Source organism: Eretmochelys imbricata, chromosome 13 (genome assembly GCF_965152235.1).
Source record: "Eretmochelys imbricata isolate rEreImb1 chromosome 13, rEreImb1.hap1, whole genome shotgun sequence".
Classification (NCBI taxonomy): Eukaryota; Metazoa; Chordata; order Testudines; family Cheloniidae; genus Eretmochelys; species Eretmochelys imbricata.
This window is the reverse complement of record NC_135584.1, coordinates 1,431,327-1,449,259: the sequence shown is the minus strand read 5'-3', so window position 1 is coordinate 1,449,259 and position 17,933 is coordinate 1,431,327. Positions and strand designations below refer to the sequence as shown.

The following is a 17,933-nucleotide window of genomic DNA, read 5'->3' as shown; positions in this document are numbered from 1 at the left end:
AGATTCCCAAACCTGAGCCATTCTTTTTAGGTGACAAATCTGAGGAACTGTCCCAGATTGAGGTGTCATTAGAAGAGGTTTTGGAACAAACTGATAAACTAAACAGTAATAAATCACCAGGACCAGATGGTATTCCCCCAAGAGTTCTGAAGGAACTCAAAGGTGAAACTGCAGAACTACTAACTGTCGTCTGTAACCTATCATTTAAATCAGCTTCTGTACCAAATTACTGGAGGATAGCTAATGTGACGACAATTTTTTAAAGGGCTCCAGAGGTGACCCCGGCAATTACAGGACAGTAAACGTGACTTCAGTACCGGGCAAACTGGTTGAAACTATAGTAAAGAACAAAATTGTCAGGCACATAGATGAACATAATTTGTTGGGGAAGAGTCAACATGGTTTTTGTAAAGAGAAATCATGCCTCACCAATCTACTAGAATTCTTTGTGGGGGTCAAAAAGCACGTGGACTAGGGGAATGCAGTGGATATAGTGAATTTAGATTTTTAGAAAGCCTTTGACAAGGTCCCTCACCAAAGGCTCTTAAGCAAAGTAAGCAGTCCTGGGATAAGAGGGAAGGTTATCTCATGGATTGGTAACTGGTTAAAAGATAGGAAACAAAGGGTAGGAATAAATGGTCAGTTTTCAGAATGGAGAGAGGTAAATAGTGGTGTCCCCCAGGGGTCTATACTGGGACCAGTCCTATTCAACATACTGGAATTATCTGGAAAAAGGAGTAAACAGTGAGGTGGCAAAATTTGCAGAAGATAATTAAGTCACAGGCAGACTGTAAAGAGCTACAAAAGGATCTCAGAACTGGGTGACTGGGCAACAAAATGGCAGATGAAATTCAACGTTTATGAATGTAAAGTAATGCACATTGGAAAACATAATCCCAACTATACATATAAAATGATGGGGTCTAACTTAGCTGTTGCCCCTCAAGAACGAGATCTTGGCGTCATTGTGGAGAGTTCTCTGAAAACATCCACTCAATGTGCAGTGGCAGTCAAAAAGGTGAACAGAACGTTGGGAATCATTAAGAAAGGGATAGATAATAAGACAGAAAAGATCATATTGCCTCCATGGTACGCCCACATCTTGAATACTGCATGCAGACGTGGTTGCCTCATCTCAAAAGAGATATTGGAATTGGAAAAGGTTCAGAAAAGGGCAACCAAAATGATTAGGGATATGGAACAGCTGCCATATGAGGAGAGATGAATAGGACTGGGACTTTTCAGCTTGGAAAAGAGACAACTAAGCAGGGATATGATAGAGGTCTATAAAATCATGACTTGTGTGGAGAAAGTAAATAAGGAAGTGTTATTTACTCCTTCTCATAACAGAAGAACTAGGGGCTACCAAATGAAATTAATAGGCAGCAGGTTTAAAACAAACAAAAGGAAGTATTTTTTCACACAATGCAGAGTTGCTCTGTGGAACTCTGTGCCAGAGGATTTTGTAAAGGCCAAGACTATAACAGGGTTCAAAAAAGAACTAGATAAGTTCATGGAGGATAGGTCTATCAATGGCTATTAGCCAGGATGGTGCAGGGATGGTGTCCCTACAGGGAATGGATCACTTGATATTACCAGTTCTGTTCCTTCCCTCTGGGGCACCTGGCATTGGCCATTGTTGAAAGACAGGATACTGGGCTAGATGGACCTTTGGTCTGACCCGGTGTGACCATTCTTATGTTCCCTTCATCTTAATAAAAAGCAGAGACTGGGGGACAAGTGTTAATTCTGTCACTATAAATAAAGACAAAACCGCAAGTGCTTCTCCATGATCCTTTCAAGGAACTGAATGAAGTGTACAATATTTCACCCTGTGTGGGGTTGCTATATTTCCTCAGTTTTAGCAGACAGTTATGTCCTTTTTGCCAGCTCCTTCCTCTCGTTAGTGAAGGTTTGAAGACAACGGACTGGAATGTTTAGTTCTTTATTGGCAGTGCTGACATGCAGTTTCTGCAGTTACCATGTTAGATCACACACAGTTCCTGCATTAGCAGCACTGTCTCACTGGTGAAAACTGCACAATTGTGAGATCTGTCAGCCTAGCTCATGGGAACTCCCAAGGATTAAGGATTACTGCGTAAATACTCACCGTCTGGTTAATTGGAGCCACAACACACATTTCCTCACTCTTCCTTGATGGCAGCCACAAAACCTCAGCAGAGGTGCTCTCAGTAATACTTCCCCACACCTCACAGAGGTAGGTTTCAACGCTTAATTAGTATGTACAGTGCTTTGCAATCCTTGGATGGAAGGTGATCTGGAAGGGCAGACTTATTATATCTTCTGCCACCCCCTTATCTGCGCAGGTGAATAGTCCTTCATCGTAGGAGTTGTGAGTGGTTACAAATGTCTGGGTCATCCAGATACTTTTTCTTTCCTTTCAGCTTCTTCTCCAAAATGGAGTCTTTTCCCTCTCCCAATACCTACCACCAACACTCACTCCCAGACAGGCTAGTTAAAATCCATTTTACACAAAGCCATCACCTATAGTGTATTTCCAGGGCACTTAGCACTAATATTATCCATTCTCCTTTGGTCTCCTTTACAGTCAGAGACTGTAAACAAATTGGTAGCTAGCTTTATGGGTTCTAAGTGTGCTAAGACACACTTGGGCTCAGCACCACAGCCTTGCAATTCCGAAGACCTAAGTTAAGTAGTCAAAGGATACACACATAGTTGTGTGTCGTAGATACGGGAGGTTTGTCCACAGCCCCAGATCCAAACAGTGATAAGCAGCAATACTCCGCATATCTGCTCAGGAGAGGTCCAGCAGTGGAAACTTCAGAATAGCAAGCAGGCACTAGGACCCCGATCCAGAGCATGAACAGCTTTAAGCAGGCGTGTAGTAAGTTCCATTGACTTCAAGTGCTTAAAGTGCTTGGCTGGATGAAGACCCTGGCCATGCTCAGATGTGTTCTGCTATTTTTGCACTGTCATGAACACTAAACTAACAAAAAAAAAAACTGGTTTCAGAGTAACAGCCGTGTTAGTCTGTATTCGCAAAAAGAAAAGGAGTACTTGTGGCACCTTAGAGACTAACCAATTTATTTGAGCATGAGCTTTCGTGAGCTGTAGCTCACGAAAGCTCATGCTCAAATAAATTGGTTAGTCTCTAAGGTGCCACAAGTACTCCTTTTCTTTTTTTTAAAAAAAAAACTAGGGCTGTAAATTGCAGTTAACTCACGCAATTAACTCAAAAAAATTAATCGCGGTTTACTCGCACTGTTAAACAATAGAATACGAATTGAAATTTGTTAAATATTTTGGATGTTTTTCTACATTTTTAAATATATTGATTTTAATTACAACACAGTATACAAAGTTGACAGCGCTAACTTTATATTATTTTATTACAAATATTTGCACTGTAAAAAATGATAAACAAGAAATAGTATTTTTCAATTCACCTCATACAAGTACTGTAGTGCACTCTCTTTGTTGTGAAAGTGCAACTTACAAATGTAGATTTTTTTGTGTTACATAACTGAACTCAAAAACAAACAATGTAAAACTTTAGAGTCTACAAGTCCACTCAGTCCTACTTGTTGTTCAACCACGCTAAGAGACAAAAGTCTTTTTACATTTACAGGAGATAATGCTGCCCACTTCTTATTTACAATGTCACCAGAAAGTGAGAACAGGCATTCGCATGGCACTTTTGTAGCTGGCATTTTGAGGTATTTATGTGCCAGATATGCTAAACATTCATATGACCCTTCATGCTTCGGCCACCATTCCAGAAGACATGCTTCTATGCTGATGATGCTTGTTAAAAAAATAATGCGTTAATTAAATTAGTGACTGAACTCCTTGGGGGAGAACTGTAGGTCTCCTGCTCTGTTTTACCCACATTCTGCCATATATTTCATGTTATAGCTGTCTCAGATGATGACCCAGCACATATTGTTCGTTTTAAGAACACTTTCACAGTAGATTTGACAAAACGCAAAGAAGGTACCCATGTGAGATTTCTAAAAATAGCTACAGCACTCAACTCAAGGTTTAAGAATCTGAAGTGCCTTCAAAAATCTGACAGGGACGAGGTGTGGAGCATGCTTCCAAAAGTCTTAAAAGAGCAATACTCTGATGTGGAAACTACAGAACCCAAACCACCAAAAAAGAAAATCAACCTTCTGCTGGTGGCATCTGACTCAGATGATGAACACGAACATGCGTCAGTCCACACTGCTTTGGATTGCTATCAAGCAGAACCCATCATCAGCATGGACGCATGTCCTCTGGAATGGCAGTAGAAACATCAAGGGACATACGAATCTTTAGCGCATCTGGCACGTAAATATCTTGCAAAGCCGGCTACAAAAGTGCCATGAGAACGCCTGTTCTCACTTTCAGGTGACGTAAACAAGAAGAGGACAGCATTATCTCCTGCAAATGTAAACAAACTTGTTTGTCTGAGTAATTGGCTGAACAAGAAGTAGGATTGAGTGGACTTGTAGGCTCTAAAGTTTTACATTGATTTGTTTTTAAATGCAGTTTGTTTTTTTACATGATTCTATGTTTGTAAGTTCAACTTTCATGATAAAGAGATTGCATTACAGTACTTATATTAGGTGAATTGAAAAATACTATTTCTTTCGGTTTTTAGTGAAAATATTTGTAAATCAAAAAGAAATATAAAGTGAGCACTGTACACTTTGTATTGTGTGTTGTAACTGAAATCAATATATTTGGAAATGTAGAAAACATCCAACAATATTTAAATAAATGGTATATTATTGTTTAATCGCACAATTAATCGCGATTAATTTTTTTAATTGCTTGACAGCCCTAAAAAACATACCAAAAAGGTGTTAAGAAACACGCATTAGAATTGAGAATCATAGAACATAGTTCACTCTTTCTGTGCTGTGGACGAGTATGTTCAAGTTCTTTTATATCCTTTAAGAGAGAAGTAATTATTTTAGAGTTAGTGAGAGGGTCGGACTCCCAGCCCATAGAAAGTTAAACAAAGCAAAGGTGGCAGCAATAAAAGCTCCCAATCGGTGCCCTTAACCTTGACCTGCAGGAACCACTTTTAGTGAACGGTGAGTAGTTCGCTCTCCAGGCCCAGCCAGTCACTGCTCCCTCTGAAATGTGCAACAAGGAGACAAATCGATGCCACGTGTGATGGTGGTTTGGGGATGTGAGCATCTATCTAGAAGGAATCAGACAGAACACCAGCTCCTGTTGCCAGGTCAAACAGCCAGACGACAATGATTTCTGATTGCTGTTGACCTGTACTGGATTTGAATAGTTCAAGGCTCTACCTCAAGGGCAATCCAGTCCCCGTTATCATTGACTAACATGTGCAGATCCAGAGCTCAAGATTTGATAAGTCCTACTTTTCCCCTTTCACCACTCTACCCTGCTCCACTTCGGATAAGGAGCCATATTTCCAAAACTGCAACTCCTTTCAGAGGCTGCAGCAACACCACAGATGTTGCTGGCAGTTTAATTGTGCTTTGTCCTTCATTGCTCTTTTATGGCCACTAAAAAAAGAAAAGTGTCAAGGGAAAAAATTTCCCCTTGTCATAGCTTTTCAGCTGGGATCCTGGTGAAGGGGATGGTAAACATCACAGTCCAAAAAAGGGAAAAAAAGCCATTAAAAATCCAAATGGTAATTCCCACCCATATGGCACAAGTACTCCATATATTTAGTTCTGCAAGACTAGCCTAGCCACTTAGTATTAGAAACAACCTAGAGGCAGGGGGAAGCTTCCTCCTTGTCGTTCGCTTTGGAGTTTTTCTTTAATTAGCCTTAAGAAAACACAGCATTCCTATCTGAACAATCCACGTTTCTGGTTATTTATTCAGTTCCCCACTGCTGCACATTATCCAGCCATACACTGCAGGAATACATCATTTCTCATTGCTAGCAGCCTCCACAGGCAGCTCACCGCACCAGGGGGAACTGGACAGACAGCCTCCTCAACATGCAATTGCAAGGGTTGGGCAGAGCCCAGGTCAAGTTGGAGGAGATACGCTTCACCAGCAAAGAGGTGGGGAGGAGGACTGGAGAGTTATGGTGTGACACAAAACGTACATGGATAGGAAATGCACATTTATATCCATTTCCCAAAAGCAGGTTTCAGAGTAACAGCCGTGTTAGTCTGTATTCGCAAAAAGAAAAGGAGTACTTGTGGCACCTTAGAGACTAACCAATTTATTTGAGCATGAGCTTTAGTTCACGAAAGCTCATGCTCAAATAAATTGGTTAGTCTCTAAGGTGCCACAAGTACTCCTTTTCTTTTTCCCAAAAGCAGTTTCACCTCAGTTTTCACAAAAAAAACACCTACCAACGTGGTCAATCAATGTTGCGAGGATAACATCTGGATACAAAGAAAAACACTCGTTCAGAGGCCCCCACAACCTGTAGTCTGTCTTTGTAGGAGTCCAAATTCTTAGTGGGTTAGTGGGCTGACCTATAGTGTCCTTTCACCTGGTTGTCTGTCCAGGACAGAATTATATTTGCATCTTCCAGCAGCTACTTTATCTCAATAATGCCTCACTAGGGGAAGTTTCACCAATAAATAAGTAAATAAATAAATAAAAATCACTTTTTGTGCACAAAATTCAGAACTGGGATTGTTACACAGACCTATCAGGGATGTGAGATGGATGGAGCATTATATCAGTGAGATATTCAGCTGCGAGAGAGGGACTGGATGGAGACACAAGCACAAAGTTAAGAATCTCTGGCTATATCAAAGGAGAGTATTGTGTTGGGACAAAGGGGTATCACCCAAAAAGGAATGTGTCCTCCAGACTAGTACCTGGATTAATTACAGGTGCATTTAGCAAAAAGCTGGCAGGGATACACCACCCAATTTGTTTCACTAGCAGTTGTACTTGTTGGCACCGCTGGACGTTTTTCCAACTCCTCTTGTGGCAGAGAGGTTGCCGGTGAATAGTAGTAGAGTGTGTGGTTTTTCTTTTTGGCTTTTTTAGGAAGAGGATTTATAGATCTGAGAAGATCCAAGTAAAACAGAAGGAAAAGAGAAGAGGCAGAACATGAGGACAGAGATGTCTGGACACACGTGCATGTGTTGTTGGGGTTAAGTATGAATGAGATCAAGAAGTCAGATACATGTACCTGAGCATGAGGTTCATCAGCTGTAGCCCCTCCCCTTTCAGGAAGCGATCACGATTGGAGCTCAGCATTAGACAGGAACAGAGAGAGTCAAACAGGTTCTCCATCATTTCCTGCTCCTCGGCCGTGCTTGGATTGTGTCGTTTAAACACCTGTATGCCAAAGGGGACAAAAAAATGTAAGCCCTTACTTGGTTGCATATGGACACTGACATCAAACGCAAATTAACATTTTGCAGGGCAAAACTTCAGAGTTTAACTTGTAAATTACAATTTTGCATAAGCCTGCAACTGTAATGGTAGCAACCACCCGCTCGGTGTATTACCCCTCATATCTCTGCTCCTTTCTCACCCCATGTGGCGTGGCTGACTGTTATTGCCACGTCCCAAATGGCTGCTAACAAATGGGATTAGATCGAAAGCACAACAGGAGGAAGTGCTGGAAAAACGGGAACAGGTTGGTTACCTGACCTACAGCGCAATGAGGTTACAGCTGATTACCAGAGGCATAACTACTGCTGACTGTGTACTCAGATGACCTCCTCTTTGTGCTCGTTTGTGTGTACTAAAGAAATCTATGATCACTTGAAATAGTCACCCTACCACCACCCCACTAGCACCCCTTGATAGTCACTTATGCCATTCCTGACCTCCTCCCAACCAATCTCTGCCCAACAATTCCACTTCGTTAGTTTTTCCTATGATTTTTTTCTTCTGCACCCCAAAGACAGGGCCTCCCCTGTTGTCACTAGTCTTTATGCCTTGTTTTTTGCTTAGTTTCTTCCTCAAACCTTCCCTGTATGCAAGCCTCACATGACTACAATACAGCTGAACAGTCCTGGATAGTGAACACCAGAAGCAGTTGCTGAGTGAAGCAAATATAAGCCTGCACAGCAGCACCCTAGACCTTACCCACGCATGTCACCATCACTTCAGCAAACAAGAAGTCATTAAGCATACAAACCTGAACAAACCCCCTTAAATGGTAAACAGGCAATGCAGTCTAGTGCACGGAGCAGAGGACGCCAGGAGCACCCGAGTTCTAATCCTCGCTTTACCTTCAAGTCTTTATGTGGCTTTAAGTAAACCATTAACTTCTCTCATGCCTCAGTACTCACATCTCTAAAATGGGGACAACCCCCACCTGTCTTAGAGGGTGAGCTCCCGGTGGAAGTTTCTAAAGTACTATGAAAGTGCTGAAGAGCGAGCATTATAATGCTACAGTGTATACAAGATGCCAAGACAGAGCAATACCTAGCATCTCCTCCACTCCGGTTACTCTTTTTGCTCACCACTCTTTTCAACCCCAATCAGTGAGTCTCTCAATGGCAGACCAGAAGCATATGAATTACTCACAGATAACTGCTGAAGCAGCACATCGATCCCATCCAGCTCCCCAAGCAATTCCCTGTTGTCTAGAGGAGAAAAAAAGAGAGGAAAAAATGAAGCTAACTGTCAGATTTTACAGCCGTCTAACACTGATACATCAGCAAACAAAATCAATACAGCTTGACAGAGTACAAAAGCTGCAGAGAGACAGAGAAAGCAAGGGGAAGCCAGAGGCAGAAGAGTGCTGTCATGATCTGAAACAAGCCTGGATCCTATCCTAACAGAATATCAATAGCAGGGCTGCATCTCACCATCATTATTCTGGAGCAGGATGGCCAGCACCTCACTGCAGTACAGCTTATTGGCATCAAAAGGCATCTTTGCCTGTTGGAAAAAACAAGGATAAGAAACCCATCAGGGGCATTGCTCTGGGTGTTTATTTTGATTTAGAGAATGTGCTAAGCAGATCACTCAACACATGAGCAACGATTAAAACTAAACACAAACAGCAATAATCTTACAATCTGACTCAGTGCCAAGAAAAAAAATTAATTCTTCTCATTGATTTAAAAAAAAAAAAAAAAAATCAGATCAACTCTGATCCTTTCCGATATCTTCAGAGGCAAAAGCTTGCGTAACCAAGTATGCCTAGCAAAGTCTACAAACCGCGAAGCTGAACATGGCCTGCCCCTGGTTGCTTATGGGGAGAAATGTGTTAGGATTTTCCATACCCACCTACAGAAATAAAGATTATACATAGGTATGTGTGCACGTATCCTCACCCCATTGTGAACAACGTACACCCACCTCACCAGAAACTGAATTAGGGTCAAATGAATCACAGTAAAGCTACCCAGTGGCAAACGCTGACCTCATACACCCTGACGAGGGCCTGAGATGCATCAAGCAGGGCAGCAGGCAAGACTCTTGCACTGCCATGGTCCAGACTGTATCGGGGCTCTGGGTCTCAATCCCACATCTTGCAGTAACACTCCAGTCACTCGGACATGATGAAAGCGAACAGACTAGAACTCTTTCTTGGAAGAAAGGCAAGACCCTTGGACTGGGATCATGAATCATGCTTAACTCCCCAGTTTTACCTACCAGGCAGTTTCATTTGAGGGAACAGTTACAGACTGGACAGTAGCAGTTCAGAAGCATTAATGTGGGTCAGTTCACCAAAGGCATTTACAAAACAGGCAGCCTCCTTTAGGGCTTTTACTTTCCACTGTCTGGCCATTAATCTTCCCTTGTACACAGAGAAAAAAGTAGTAACACAAAAAGGGTTAGGTTTAAAATAGTGTTTGCACCAGCCACTCTCTGCCTGCCACACACAGCTACCTGCAGCTTCACTAAGGGAGCAGTCACTACGCAAGGTGTCCTCTGGACCAATCAACTCAGTCTGTTGCCACATTAGAAAGAACAAGAGAGATTAATATCAAATGACACTAATGGAAAGTAGAATGCACCAAGGAGTTTCAATGTACTGTTTACACTAAGCCTTTTCCCCAGAAAGATCCCAAACCGCTCTACAGACTGCAGTTCTCAGTACCAATCTGCCAGCTCTGGAGATGGAGCATGGCAGCCATTCTGGGCCATCTGTAACAGTAACCAATGAAACCGGTGCATTCCAACTCCCTGTTGAGACAGGCACTGTGAAATAACAGTCTGTCTCTTACCCACACTCCTGGGTGAGACACACACTGTACACCAGCAACTCAATACAATTTTTATGAGCAAGTAAAACATAACTTCTCCCCTTGAGGGCGTTTTGATGGACAGAATGCAATTAACCAAGTTAGAATACAGTCAGGAAACCATAGCTCACACATCTTTACTCTTGTGAAAGAGCCAGGTCTCTTTAGTGACCTTTGGCCAGAGCCTTTGTTCTACGTCCCGTCCTGAGGATGGGACCTCCAGCAGCACAGAGCCCTTACCACATGTTGAGGCACTGGCTTAATACTCTTCTCCTGGAACCGGCACTATCTACTAACTCACCAAAGCCACTTCTTGGGAAAAACAAGATTCTGCTTGCAGGTGTTGACTAGACAAAGACTTCTTATGCTTATCCCAGCCCAAGATGTGGTCCTGGATCAGCACATCTGTTTGCATGCAAAGGGATAACGCATTTGGCTCAAAAGAAGCCTGAATGTGTTCAGGGAATAAATCAGCAACATGCTCTCGAGGACTGCGATGCAACTTAACAGACTGAGGGCTCACTCACTGACAACAAAAAAAGAGAACCAAACGCCCACACAAAGCAAGGAAGGTATTTCCCATCCAATGCTGAAGCAATGGGAGGGGGCAGGCGCGTGTCTGCGGGGGCAGAAACGTTCAAATCAGCCAAGTACTGCCAAAAGCAAAGGTCACTGAATAAAATTTCATTAGTGTGAACCTTCCCACAATGACAGCTGTAAGCAAGAATGAACACTGCCTGACCACATTGCACTCACACCCTGCAGAAATTAAAACAGGTCAGAATGAAGACAATGCCTGCCTTCAGCACCAGGCTTTCCAGGCTGTCAGCGTTCACGTTTGGCTGCACTAACCAGGGGAATCCAAGTGGTGATTATTTTGCTTTCCTAAGTTTCTAAGTCTTTCAGCTGTCAGAGTAATTACATAGTAGAGAGTAGGTCTGCATTTAGTACATACTTGCCTGGAATACAATTAGCTTTACTTTTTTTTGTTTTTAGCCAAACGAAACATAATTATGTTACCACCTGCAGTCAGAAATTATAGGTTACTGCTGCTAACAGCTACGTAAGGGACACAGAGGAACATCTGCGCACTTATGCAATTGGTGGAATATATTTTGTGGTTCAGTTACCTTTTGACTACTAAGGTGTTCTGTGCGGCGGGGCGGGGCAGGGCGGGGCGGGGGAGTTCTCCACTGCTGGAGGTGCTATCTTCTGAATGAGACAAAGGCAAGGGCTTGACCACTAGCATGCCCTCAGCGCATGAACAGGGCTGTTAGCTCACTGGCTGCAACAGCACCCCACAAGCCCCTTCTGAAGGGAGACTCACCTGCTATTTCATACGGGATGTTTGCATGCACTCTCCATTGTTTTCAATAGACTCTTCAAGGTTAACATCATCTCAGCATTTTCCTTGTGGGCATCCAAGCACTGAATCCTTCTGAAACTTACCCCAGCCCAAGGTGGGTCTTGGGCAAACACTCCTTTGCATGCAAAGGATTAAGTACTTGGCTCTTCCTTTGAGGTATTTATTTCCCCTTCCTACCCCCTACTGGTTTTTCTGCAGAAGCAGCTAACAAGACTGCCTTTTCTTTAATTGTCCACCAGCATTACCAGGAGGAACACGCATGACTCAGAAGACAAAAAGTGCTTGCTAGTGCGTAACAGCAGTGGAGAACGTTAACATGTGGTACCAGTGGTCTGGGTTTATTTCTTGGCAACAGTGTAATCAAAACAAAAAACAGATCCTTCTTATTCAGAGAACATTCCCCACCACATCCTAATAGTTACACAGAAGGGAGTTTGGAGCCTTAACAAGTTAAAATTACTAACATAGGCCCCGATCCCTGCAATTGCAGACATCAGGGTGGACTACTACACCCACGCAGAGTCCTGGTCGTATCAATGGGGCTTCTTGCAGGCACAAGGGTTGATCTACATGGGCTCCTCTTGCAGGATCAGGGCCATATTTACCAAACAGAACACATGAGAAAAACAAAAAAAGCAAAGTCTCAGAAAACACAAATTATTACAGAAACTCTACCAGCCTGAGACTCAAATTGGAACACTTCCCCACAGACTCCCTAAGCCCCATCCACAGGTGCTAGCATACAAAAGCATGTTCTTCCAATTTTTGGTGCTCCACAAAAAATTCAAGAGGCACATTTTCCAGCCTGGAAGAGGGAAGGCTTGAAATCTATTGCATTCACAGGTGTTGGGAGTGGAAGGGAAGGAGAAATGTAAGGAATTGTGAAATCTGCATTAAATGGGAGAGTCAATACTACTAGCCCTGGGCTTTTGGTATTTATGCCAGACATCACCTGAAATGCAGCAGATTCCAGGTCACTGGCTTGTTGCTTATTATTCTGATACCTCTTGAAGGATGAAAGGGGAATAAACTCACCTTCAGTCTCTTGAGCAACCATTGCATGAGGCCCTGCTGCGCAGCTTCCGTACACATCTCTGGCCGGAACTCTGCCATGTTCTCAACGATCGCTGACAAGAAAGACACAGATCGCAGCCTGAGCCCATTTTCTTTCCATTTGTGCTCCACTCCTCTCCCAAACAGAGGCACCTCCCCCATCTCCACACTGCTCTGTCAGTTTTAATGTCCTTCCAAGGGTTGCAGCTCTTGTTTCAAAGTTAGAGGTCTTATTTAAGCTACACTAGGTATAGGGCACTGTCTCCATTTTCTCATTTCCACGGTGATCCATCTTCAGACCATATGTTACCAGCTCCTGCAGGGGGAGCCTGAAGAAGCTGTGAACTACCTTTCCCTCATCCCTAGCCAGAGTTCCTGCACCATCCCATGTAGCAATTCCTGCTGGGAAAGGCTGAATTACAAAGATTAGTTCTCAGCAGTGATGTGAACAAAACAAAGATTCCTACTTCCAGCCTCACATTCCTCCAGCTTTCAGAAAGGATGCAGAGCCAGAGAAATGACATCTTTAAATGAGTACCAAAAGTCCCTGACAGCACAGCTTTGAATGTTCTGCAGGTCATTCGAACTGGCCACAGAAGTGTGTGTGTAAAAAAATGAAATGGAGCCCACCTAATGGATTACTCTAAAGAAACAGAATTTTTTCAGAGAACAGCCTCTCATTCACTTTAAGCACTGTGCTTTACAGAGAAACAATAACGAGCATTTAAAGTAAACATATACCTCAACTATTAACAAATTGTAGCCCCCAGAGACATATGTGGATGGTCACCAGGTACTAACACCCCCTGCTTTCATTTGCGTGAAGAGACAAAACAAAATATCTATTTATTTTCCTAATATGAACTTGACATGGAAGCCATTGCTGTCGTTGCCAACAGGATACTATGCAACTGTGAGAGGGGAAGGTGATGACAGAATGGAAGCATTCTGCAAGACAGTTGCCACATTGCGCAAAAGTTTGAGGGCCCATAAAGTAATGTTGTTACAGCAGTGGTTCTCCACCAGGGGATGTGTACCCTGGGGGTACTCAGAGGTCTTCCAGGGGGTACATCAACTCATCTACATATTTGCCTAGTTTTGCAACAGGCTACAGAAATAGAGACATGCACAGATACAAAATTTGTATCTGCATCTGATCTGTGAAACACAAACACGGTCAGTGGATATCCGCAGATTTGCAGGGCCCTACACATAAAAAGCACTAGCCAAGTCAGTACAAACTAAAATTTCATACAAATAATGACTTGTTTATACTGCTTTATATATCAGTGGTTTTCAAACTCCAAGTCGCAACCCCAGTACTGGACTGCGGAACGGAAGGCACTGGGATGCAGCGGCTCTGGTCAGCACCACCGACTGCGCCATCAGAAGTCCCATCGGCGGTGCTGCCCGGCTAAGGCAGGCTAGTGCCCACCTGTTCTGACACCACGCTGCGCCCCGGAACAGCCAGCAGCAGGTCCGGCTTCTCGGTGGGGCAGCCATGAGGCTCCGTGCGCTGTCCCCGCTCCGAGCACCGGCTCTACACTTCCAATGAGAGCTGGGGGGGCAGTGCCGGTGGGCAAGAGCCGCACAGAGCCACTTGTGTGCCTAGGACCTAGACCTGCTCCTGGCCACTTCCGGGGCACAGCGTGGTCCAAGGACAGGCAGGAAGCCTGCCTTAGCATCTCCGCTGTGCCGCTGACTGGGAGCCGCCCAAGGTAAGCCCACACCCCAATCCCCTGCCCCAGCCCTGAGCCCCCCCCAAACCCAGAGCCCCTTCCTGCACCCCAAACCTCTCATCCCCAGCCCCACCCCAGAGCCTGCACCCCCAACCCTGAGCCCCCTCCCACACCCTGAACCCCTCATTCCCGGCCTCACCCCGCAGCCCTCACCCCAACCCTCTGCCCCAGCCCTGAGCCCCTCCTGCACCCCACACCCCTCATCCCCAGCTCCATTGGGTCGCAGGCATCATTCTTCTTCAACTGGGTCACCAGGAAAAACGTCTGAAAACCACTGCTACACACTATACACTGAAATGTAAGTACAATATTTATATTCCAATTGATTTATTTTAGAATTACGTGGTAAAAATGAGAAAGTCATTTTTCAGTAGTAGTGTGGCTATGACACTTTTGTATTTTTATGTCTGATTTTGTAAGCAAGTAGTTTTTAAGTTTTTAAGGGGATACATAAGACAAATCAGCCTCCTGAAAGGATACTGTAGCCTGGAACGGCTGAGAGCCACTGTGTTATAGGATACGTATCCTGGGCTCTAGATCAGGGGTTCTCAGGACAATTTTTTTGGTGGCCTAAGAGTGTGGCCACCAACTTTCACTGGTGGCCACTCTGAAAATTTTTCCAAACCTGAGCCCCGCTGCCCTGGGTTGAAGCCCAGAGCCAAAGCCCAGGGCCTGAAGCCTGCTGATCACACACACTGGCCCCATGTGTTTGCGGGGGTGCTGTCCGGATCCTCCGGGAGGCTGCTGATCCCCTGTTGGCGGTGCCAGCAAACACCAAGGCAGCCAGGAGCAACAGTTGGGCGCTGCAGGGAGGGGTCGCTGCTTTGCCTCTCCCCTTCCCCCATCTCCACCCAGGAGGCTGTTGTGGCTGCAGAAAAATCCCCTGGTGGCCACATTTGAGAACCACTGCTCTAGATGGTAACAAATTAATGGCACATTTATTCCTAAGAAACACAGCTGTGATAAATGAAGAAACTCTTTTGGCAGACTACAGAAAAATACATTTAATACATTAAGAGGAGGCGGCCTCTTAAAATAATACAGCTTCCTGTAATGAAGTTATCTGTTGAACAGATTTATGCTTTATTACTAGCAAGCTAAATGAAAGCAGTATTACAAGAAATTAATGCAAGGCCTTTTCTGCCCACTGTGGTAGTTCACAATGGGGACAGACTACATACGCCCGCCCCTCTGTTGACTGTGTCAAAAAGCAATACTGTACTGTAACATCCCCTTACCAAGAGTGTTATGGACTCCGTCAGCCTCCTCTTTTACACCTTCATCTAGGCGCTCTAAATTCTGGACCAGCAAGGCCACAACCTGGCCATCAACCTAAGTCATTGAGGCCACATGGAGAAAAGAGGATTGGCAGGGAGAAGGGAGAGTGGGGTGGAGAGGGGAAAGAAAGGGAAGAAAAAAAAAAAAGCAATAAGCACAACAGAAGCACTCCAGAAAGCATGCCTCTGATCAGGAGACATGAACAATCTTGCTCTGAAATCTCAGAGCCAGCAAAGGATTCAAAAAGTAAATTCACCACTTCGTTTTTCTTAGACAATTTTTGTGTCAGATAAAACAGAAAAACATCTGGAGGAAAAATATGAACCTTGTCAGAGTCTGTTATTCCCCAGATCACCCTGATTGATTTATAATCTCCCTGAATTTCCAAGTGCTAGACACTAAAAATCAACTGGGTATCAGCTGCCGGACAGCTATAAAAGCAGCTCCCCTGGTTTCAATTGCTTGTTGCTGGTTTATCTGCATTTTTTTCTTGGCTGCCAGAAAGCAGCTGAAACAACGCCTGTGAAGGCAGCATCAAAATGTAAGGGCTCAGCAGTCACACAGAGGGAAGTCTTCGTTCTAGGGGCAGAAACACAGGTTTTTAAAAAAGGATGGTTTTGGCTTCCATTATGCGTGACATCACGTAGTCACCCTGGCCAAAGCCAACTGTAAATGATTAAATTGAATCTGACTTCCATGGCAGTTTAGGAGAAGCCTTGGATGGCATTCATTTGGGCACTGCCTTGACTAGGGTTGAAAGGTATGAGGTAAGATCACGTTAGCCAGCTCAATCCAACGCCTGCTAAAGCTCAGTCACAACAAGGTGAGTTGTACTTTTGCGCATGCTGAGCTGGCTGAGTTAAAGCCTAGGCTCTGTGCAACGTACAGGAAGATACTCCCTGCCCCAGAGAGCTTACACACTTCAACACGTCTGTACATTTCGGAGTGCAACACCCCTATTAAGTACCTCCACTCTACATTCATTGAGATGAAATGGCATGCTCCAGGCCACACAGCAAGTCAACAACAAAAATGGGAATCCAGATTCTGAAGTTTGTGGATCCCAGCCCCAACCAAGATCAACCCACTAAACAAACAGCATTACTTTAGTCCTGCTACTAGCTAAAGTCTAATGTGACAATCCTCAGTTTTAAATAGGAGAGTGGAAAATGCAAGCACAGTGTCATAGAATATCAGGGTTGGAAGGGACCTCAGGAGGTTCTAGTCCAACCCCCTGCTCAAAGCAGGACCAATCCCCAACTAAATCATCCCTGCCAGGGCTTTGTCAAGCCTGACCTTAAAAACCTGTAAGGAAGGAGATTCCACCATCTCCCTAGATAACCCATTCCAGTGCTTCAACACCCTCCTAGTGAAAAAGTTTTTCCTAATATCCAACCTAAACCTCCCCCACTGCAACTTGAGACAATTACTCCTCATTCTGTCATCTGCCACCACTGAGAACAGTCTAGATCCATCCTCTCTGGAACCCCCTTTCAGGTAGTTGAAAGCAGCTATCAAATCCCCCCTCATTCTTCTCTTCCACAGACTAAACAATCCCAGTTCCCTCAGCCTCTCATAAGTCATGTGTTCCAGTCCCCTAATCATTTTTGTTGCCTTCCGCTGGACTCTTTCCAATTTTTCCACATCCTTCTTGTAGGTTGGGGCCCAGAACTGGACACAGTACTCCAGATGAGGCCTCATCAATGTCGAATAGAGGGGAACAATCATGTCCTTCGATCTGCTGGCAATGCCCCTACTTATACAGCCCAAAACGCCACTGGCCTTCTTGGCAACAAGGGCACACTGCTGACTCATATCCAGCTTCTCATCCACTGTAACCCCTGGGTCCTTTTCTGCAGAACTGCTGCCGAGCCATTCGGTCCCTAGTCTATAGCGGTGCATGGGATTCTTCCGTCCTAAGTGCAGGACTATGCATTTGTCCTTGCTGAACCTCAACAGATTACTTTTGGCCCAATCCTCTAATTTGCCTAGGTCCCTCTGTATCCTATCCCTACCCTCCAGTGTATCTACCACTCCTCCAAGTTTAGTGTCGTCTGCAAACTTGCTGAGGGTGCAATCCATGCCATCCTCCAGATCGTTAATGAAGATATTGAACAAAACCGGCCCCAGGACCGACTCATTTGATAACTGAGGTTTTCTAGATGCTCAGTGAGTGCAGGAACAGCAGGGTTTAGCTTGCTGTAGTAGATAATGCAACAATCTCTACACAGGCCTCCCAAAGCTATGCCCACATCCTTAAAATAAAGGAGCCATCTAGAAGCAGTTATATCGTGTTTTCTCATGACATGGCTGACCCGTTTCTTTCGAAGTGAACAATCAAACCTCTCTATAGTGAGCTGG

At 44.3% G+C, this 17,933-nt stretch overlaps 1 protein-coding gene across 1 annotated transcript in view; it reads right to left on the bottom strand.

The window, feature by feature from the left end:
* Positions 1 to 17,933, bottom strand: part of CTNNBL1 (catenin beta like 1) — a 102,621-nt gene that overhangs the window by 50,897 nt on the left and 33,791 nt on the right. Inside the window, exons 6-10 of the mRNA XM_077832089.1 lie at positions 15,533 to 15,626; positions 12,538 to 12,629; positions 8,751 to 8,823; positions 8,467 to 8,525; positions 7,115 to 7,263 (exon numbers count right to left, since the gene is read on the bottom strand). Of these exons, the coding sequence (XP_077688215.1) occupies positions 7,115 to 7,263; positions 8,467 to 8,525; positions 8,751 to 8,823; positions 12,538 to 12,629; positions 15,533 to 15,626 (467 nt within the window). The remainder of the gene's footprint in view (positions 1 to 7,114; positions 7,264 to 8,466; positions 8,526 to 8,750; positions 8,824 to 12,537; positions 12,630 to 15,532; positions 15,627 to 17,933) is intronic.